Raw genomic sequence first — 7,722 nt, forward strand, 5'->3', positions numbered from 1 at the left:
GTTTAATAATAATCATATGTGTATCTATACCTAATTCCACAAAATAGGAATTCCAAAGGCAGTTGACATCTCAAGGTCACCCAAGGTCAAAGGTCATGCATGACTTCATAGTAGTGTTTAATAATAATCATATGTGTATCTATACTTAATTCCACACAATAGGCATTCTAAAGGCATTTGACATCTCAAGGTCACCCAAGGTCAAAGGTCATGTGTGACTTCATAGTAGTGTTTAATAATAATTATATGGGTATCTTTACCTGATTCCACAAAATAGGAATTCCAAAGGCAGTTGACCTCTCAAGGTCACCCAAGGTCAAAGATCATGCATGACATCATATTAGTGTTTCATAATAATCATATGTGTATCTATACCTAATTCCACACAATAGGCATTCTAAAGGCATTTGACATCTCAAGGTCACCCAAGGTCAAAGGTCATGTGTGATTTCATATTAGTGTTTAATAATAATTATATGGGTATCTATACCTGATTCCACAAAATAGGCATTCTAAAGGCAGTTGACCTCTCAAGGTGACCCAAGGTCAAATGTCATGCATGACTTCATATTAGTGTTTAATAATAATCATATGTGTATCTATACCTAATTAAACAAAACAGGCATTCTAAAGGCATTTGACATCCCAAGGTCACCGGTCATGTGTGACTTCATAGTAGTGTTTAATAATAATCATACGTGTATCTATACCTGATTCCACAAAATAGGAATTCCAAAGGCAGTTGACCTCTCAACGTCAAAGGTCATGTATGACTTCATATTAGTGCTTAATAATAGCCATAAGTCACTCAGCAGGATGTAATATGAGCACTGAACCTTTTCACCAGACAAACCTGCAACATACTAACTCAGACTCCAGCAGGATGACTTTGTCAAAATGCAAACATGACCCCTTCCTTCGTGGCCCCGCCCACAGAGCTGCCCTGTCGAGGTGAGCCGGTGAGGGATTACCACCGGCTGCAGCGAGGCACCGTCCTCTGCCAGACGTCAAAGCCTTTCTCCTGGGTGGAGTGCCAGGGCCGGTGCCAGGTGGGAACCAACCCCGGAGTCACCGCCGTTTCCTGCTGCGCTCCCCTGAGGGTCCGGCGCCGGCGGGTGACCTTTGAATGCGACGATGGGACCACGTTTATGCAGGATGTGGAAAAGCCAGTGGAGTGCGGGTGCAAGGAATGTGTGTAGTACTGTGGACATGACACACACACACACACACACACACACACACTGTAGAGACTGATGTTTTAGTGTTTATTTTGTGTCAGTTTGTAACATATGACAGTTCCGCCCTTGAAAGACATGAAAGCAACCAGTCAACCTCATCACCGCCATCCACGTCCTCACCCGCCGCAGGAGAACCTGCACTCCAACGAACTCATTACTCGCACCCGCGTGTTGCGCGGCCCCCGTACGCCGCCTTCTGCTTGGTGTGTTTGATGTGTGGTGTTTTAAGTGCTGCTCCCTTTACAGCCACAGTGATGAATAGCGACTCCTGACGGGAACTAATAAAGATACTAATTTAAGCCGGGCTCTTGTTTATGAACTCCATTTTCAGTCTCAAATGTTGACGTCAGGAAGACGGCACAGAGGTCAAAGGTGACAAAGGACCTGATTGACACTTTACAGTCTTTCCCTCCACTTTCGCCCCATGAACCCAAAAGCTGTTTTAACCTCATTTGATCTGTACCATTTAAGGTGACAAAACAACACTTATGATCCAGCCTCAGAGTACCACCACCTAAACAAAAAGTATGGTGGCCATCCCAGGGTGTCACCTGTAGCCAGGTAGGGGTCAATAAAGAATTACTTAGGGGTCAACATTTAAAAAATGCCTATGACAAGTATACCACAATATTGGTAAAAGTGATGCAAGTTTTTCAAAAAAAAGGAATACTTTGCACCATCTCTGTGCTTAGTTATCACATTATGGACATATGGAAACATATGTCATAGAATCCAGTGGTCATCATCAACTTTGTTGGCCCTTTACTTTGGAGACCAAACATTATTCCATTTATTAATCCTATTACCTCAACTAATAACTTGTATCAGTTTTTTTTAATACCAAAACTGGAGTAACTTTAACTTTTGACTTCTGTAGAATTTGAAATTGACCTTTGTCACTATTTTTTTCTGTTTTAACCCATTAACTCCATAACATTTAGTCATAGATAATCCAACCTATACCTTTTTGGAATCTTTGTGATCAGACAAGTAATGTAAACTTTTCAACAATTGGAGTGTTTTTAAATATTGACCCCTGTGTAATCCTTCATTGACCTTTACCTGGATACAGCTGCCAACCATACATTTTGTTTAGGCCATTGTGTGCTGAGTCTGGATCGAAAGTGTTGTTTACTCCCCTTAAGTGAAATTCCTGCTTGGCCCATGAACTATTTAGCGATGTGTCTGTCTGTGTTTTTATCAGTATGGATTTCTGTCTTTGTAAGGATGGAGGTTCACCATCACTTCATGGGGTTATTTGGAAGTTCGGACTCTGAACGTCATTTCACTCTGGATGTGCAAAAGATGGGCCAAAAGGTTACAGTCACAGGTGCTAAAATGTCCTTTAAAACCTCCTCAGATGTATATTTCTAAGATTATTGCGCCCTCCTCTGGTGGTGGATTAAAGTACAGCTGACTGACGACAGGCTCTTTGGCCAACATGTTGTCATGATGAAAGGTTAAGCACTAAAGTTCGTTGATAATTCAGCAAATTCCTACTTGCGTGAGCCTCAACATGTTTTGCATTCACCGTTCAGTTATGTACGTTTGTATTTTGGTTAAGGTTAGGCTTCAGGTGAGGGTTAGGGTTAGAATAACAATAATAATAATATGATAAAGATGACTTTTTATTTCGTTCGGATGATCTGCCAGAAGAAAATATGCGAGACATATACAGAATCAGCACAAAAATACACACAAATGTGTATGATTTTTTTTTTCTGTTGTTTTACTCCAACTTTTTCATGAGAATAGGCTGCTGTGGTAGATTATAACAGTTCATTTATGTTAATGTGACATGTCAAGTCTGGGATCATGCCCTCTGCCATGGAACCACCCCAGGTCATAGATGGGAGACAACCAGTCCACCCCACCTCTTGAAAGCAACCATCTATCTGCTGCAACCAGGTGAAATGTGGGCGTGTCCTCAGCTTTCTTCAGCTGCTGGGTCCTCAACACAGAGGCAGCTACATGCTGGATCATGCCCAGCGAAACTCACAAACTCATTCCAACAGTACCCAAGGCCCCTTCCAAAGACATCTAGTACCAAAGATATCCAGTTGCCTCTTTAAGTCAGTGTTTAGTGTCCAAGTCCAAGACAGGAAACACCAGGACCATGAAGACTTGGATGTGGCAGTCTGTTTATGTCAGTGTGACAAGTGATGGAATTATGGAAGAGCTTCCAAAGAGTATCATATCAGTATCATAAAAGGTATCTAAATTTTTAGAGAAAGTTGTGTTAGCAGTGGCTGTAGTAAATAACATATAGATTACTAATTAGTCAAATTGTGAGAAAGATGACAAAATAGGACCTGTGGGCATGAAGACAGTAATGGCTTTGGCAATCTGATGCTTGACCCCAATTATGTTGACCTACACCCAAATAATGCCCTCTGACTGACCTTCTGGTCACTCTGGAATCCCATCCAGGTGTGTGCTACATTCTGTCTAAATTGGGTTGAAAATCAAATTCCTTGTCCTTGACCTTTGTCTTTAAAGGGCAATTTTAAGGTCTTCACTGACAAATCAAGTTTGGTCAAAATGAGCAAACTGATAAATACAGATGGGACCTTGACCCCAGTATTTGACCCTTGGTAAATTTGACCTTGCTGGGCAATTGTGGAACCCACCTCCATATGTTTGCTATGTTTGGTGGCCATTGCTGTGATTTTTTTTGACCCCAATAACCTTGACCTTTGCTGAAGCTCATCCTGTCAAAGCAATTCAAGGACTGACCTTCATCCATATACCGAGTTTGGTGGTAATTGGAGAAAGGATCTGGGAGAAATAGGGGAGCAAATGGACACAGACCAGACCTAAATGACACATTTTCAGGAAAACATTATTCCATGTGTGCTTTTAGGGCCTCGTCTTAATGATCTGCACTGAGTATGTGGTTTGCTTCTCTGATCATGATCCACCCTGCAGGTGCCTCAGTTTTACTGTCTCTAGCAAGTGGAAAAGGCCCAGGGAACGTGCACGATTCACCAAAGCTCCCTGAGGTGAAGCAGTGAAGCAATAAGTTGAAGTTCTTTATGGTTTCATTATTGTTTACTTTTATTTCATTTAATTGTTTTCAATCCACTTCTGCTATGCGTACATGCAGAGTGCATGCATGTTGTGAACCCATCAATGTAAGACGTATCCGAATACTTCACTGTATAAATGCCACAAATACGCCGTGCTCAACCTTGGACCAGGTTTTTGATGGTCTGTGATGGAATCATTTTCTGCTGCCTCACAATAGTAACACACCGGTACCACATTTTCTGACCAGCACACCCATACTTTGCACTTGGTGGACGATCCCACCTTTAGCCTTCAGATTTACTCACATCTTGCATAAAAGAGGAGGGGCTATGGCCGTAAGAGGGGGGCAAACATTTATATCTTTACTTTAAAAGATCTGTTCTCCCAGCCTTTTTTTGGTTTGTTTGTTTGTTTGTTTTAATGGTCATAGATTAATGATTAAGGTTATGTTGTGTGTGGGCATGCCGTATGCTAATGAATGGTGCAGTCCTTCCAAGTATACAAACGTGCAGATATGTGACAAAAAGGACAGCGCTCCTTTAAGCGAGCTTCCCTGCGCGATTGCAAGCGCTCAGATCAGACGCCTCATTTCCAATTTGTCAAAGGAGTCAGTGAATGCTTCAAACTGCCACACAGAAAATGTCACTTTTCTATATGACGTGTTATTTATATCATTGTGAAACTAAAATGTTATTAACCGGTTTCATGTTTTAAATTTTGCATTTTGAGTTGACTTTTTCATAAACAGTTTTGTCACAGATGAAATTAAACTAATGTAGCATTTAATATTATTATTATTATTATTGGTGTTACTATGATTGCTATTATTGATGTTTACACACAGTACCAGTCTAACAGATTGTAATATATTACAAGCTTATTATGCATTTGATTTTGTCATAATATTTTTATATGTTGATTAAAAAACACTGTTACTGTTGGAAACTGTCACTGTGTCTGTGTTTCCCGTTGTCAAAAAAAAAAAAAAAAGAAGAAGAAAAAAGGAAACTCTTGAATCAGGAAAAATAAAAATAAAATATATAATATTTTAGTACATTTTGACCCACATGAATGAGTTCATCAGGCAACATGTAGTGATTTTATCTTATTTATTTAAAATAAAAAGTTGTTTCTCCCCCCTTTTTTGTTTGTTTTTCTTCAACCTTGACCCCGGCCGGCTCTTGTTTTCTTTTTGATGCTCTGACCTTTGACCTCATTGTGCTGACGTGGTTGACCCTCTTTGCTGAGCTGACGGCAGCAGGAGAGCGTAAGCAGACATGGGAAGGACTGATGAAAATGAAAACATGAGACCACAGAATTAAAAAAAAAATCTTTGTAATGCAGAAAAAGTAGCAGAAGGCTCTTTGCAGCACAGACCTTCTGTCTGAACAAAAGTACATTTGTGCCGTCTGATTTCTATTTAAACATTAAATTTTAAGTTGTCGATCAAAATTATTAAAATAAATCCTTGGACCTGGATCCAAATATGTTTGTTCTCATACCAATCAATATTTTGACCAAGTTTTATTGTTAAAAAACTCCTGAATCAGGTACAACTATAGAAATGTGCTAATTTCACTAAAATCTACCAGTAAAATGCTTTAATATACAAACAAACAAACAAAAACAGTCCTGGTCCATATTATTGGTGTTGCTGAATTTTAAGTGTAGGATTTAAAATGTGTTCAGAAATAAAGTGAAATTTGGTTATTTTGTATAAACAGAATTTTTAATATAATGTCCAAAGCTACTGAACAACAGCAACAAAATTATTTTATATACTGAAAAAAACAGGTGTACATGTAACTGTTAATGGCATATTTTAATGAATTTATAGTAAATCATCACTTTTCCAGCCAAGTTTCTTTCAAGACGTCACGGAATGAATACATGCACATTTCAAATTTACTGAATATACCTTTGACATCTGCATCAACCTTGAAATGCAAATAGTATGGCACGGTGGGCAAGTGAGGGAAGCCACCAAGACACCCTTGACAACTCTGACAGAGTTATCTGCTTCTGTGGCTGTGACTGGAGAAACGGTGCATAGTGCAGCTTTTGTCTGTTGCACCATCAGTCCCAGTTTCTTGGTAGAGTGGAACAGAAGAGGATTTTCATACAGGAAGTCAGATCAAATCTAGACTCACATCTTTCACGTGCATTCTGCCAGACTGTAGCTAAAGTTTTATCTCCTTGTTTTGCAAAAATGCTTTGTTCCACCAACCAAAAGATCAAAGCTGCATTTTGCAAAATTTCTCCAATCACAGCCATGGAAGCTATATCTTCAGCACTGTCATGGGTGTTTTGGTGGCTTCCCTCACTCGTCCCCTTTTTTTGCACAGTCACTCAGTTTTTGAGAACTGTGTACTCCAGACAGATTGACTGTACAGTACAGTATCATACTGTTTCTATTTGGTACTGACTGGCAGAAATGAAGTCCAAAACATATTCACTGACTGGGAAATGTTCATGTATTCATCAAGATTTATCTCAAGAGTACTGCAGTAACAGTGATGGTTTTTTTTGTGGATTAATCAAAATGTTCCAATAACTGTCACGCGTGCATTTGTAGCTGCATTTTCTAATTTCAGCATGTGAAAGCATAATATAACTACACAAAGTTGGTACATTCGTCTTTGTTTCTGAAAATATTTTAAATTATGTAAATTGGGGTTGTACCAGTAAATCTGATCAGTACTGTGTTGAACTAGTTCATTAAAAAAACCCCAAATGTTTCTCGTCTGACCCCAGCAGATCTGCCTTCTCATTTAATAGCACGTTCTCTGTCTTCTTCTTCAAAAAAGCCCAAAAGCCACAAAATCCAAAGTTGTTTAATTGGAATCATCTCTAAAGCAGCAGAATTCTTTTCCGAAGCTGCAACAGCAGAATGTTCTGTATTTTTGGAGGATGACGATTGACTTCGCCCTTAAAACACAACATATAATTTAATATTTAAGTGTAAAGAGTGATGGAGGAGGAGAGAAGAACAGTGTGGGCAGAGAAAAGATGGAGGGATGGAGGGATGTCCCAGTGGGAGGAGGGGTGAGGCCGGGCAGAGAGACTGAATCCGTTTAATCAAAACGGTGATTTATGCCTCCCCTCGTACACATAAAACATAATATACACCCCCACCGGCTTGGACGGCCCCTCCTCCCCCACTTTCACACACCCGTCCAGTTGTCCCCCCCACCAACCCCTCTCCACCTCCATCATCAACCTCCCCCCTTCTTTTTTCCTCCTCTCTCTGCTTTAAAAGGAGAATAAAATCCAAGCAGCAGCAGCAGAACCTTCTCAACCCCCCAATTCCAATAAATCCAATTCATCCTCCACACCGAGGAGCTGCTGCACACAAAGGAGCAAAAACACACAGAGAGAGAGAGAGAGAGAGAGAGAGAGGGCCCTGAGAGGACGAAGATGGCTTCCTGATTGTCAGCTCCATGGAAGGAGACGA

General features: G+C 40.2%; 1 protein-coding gene and 1 long non-coding RNA gene across 2 annotated transcripts in view; one reads left to right on the forward strand and one right to left on the reverse strand.

Moving 5' to 3' along the window:
- Positions 1-1,216, forward strand: part of LOC117526270 (slit homolog 1 protein-like) — a 138,832-nt gene extending 137,616 nt beyond the window's left edge. Inside the window, 1 exon segment of the mRNA XM_034188325.1 lies at positions 937-1,216. Within this exon segment, the coding sequence (XP_034044216.1) occupies positions 937-1,199 (263 nt within the window). The 3' untranslated portion in view covers positions 1,200-1,216.
- LOC117526272 overlaps positions 1-1,704 on the reverse strand; it is a 28,021-nt gene extending 26,317 nt beyond the window's left edge. Inside the window, exon 1 of the long non-coding RNA XR_004565247.1 lies at positions 1,221-1,704. This is a non-coding gene — a long non-coding RNA (uncharacterized LOC117526272). The remainder of the gene's footprint in view (positions 1-1,220) is intronic.
- Between the last annotated feature and the right edge of the window lie 6,018 nt (positions 1,705-7,722).

Source organism: Thalassophryne amazonica, chromosome 15 (genome assembly GCF_902500255.1).
Source record: "Thalassophryne amazonica chromosome 15, fThaAma1.1, whole genome shotgun sequence".
NCBI lineage: Eukaryota > Metazoa > Chordata > Actinopteri > Batrachoidiformes > Batrachoididae > Thalassophryne > Thalassophryne amazonica.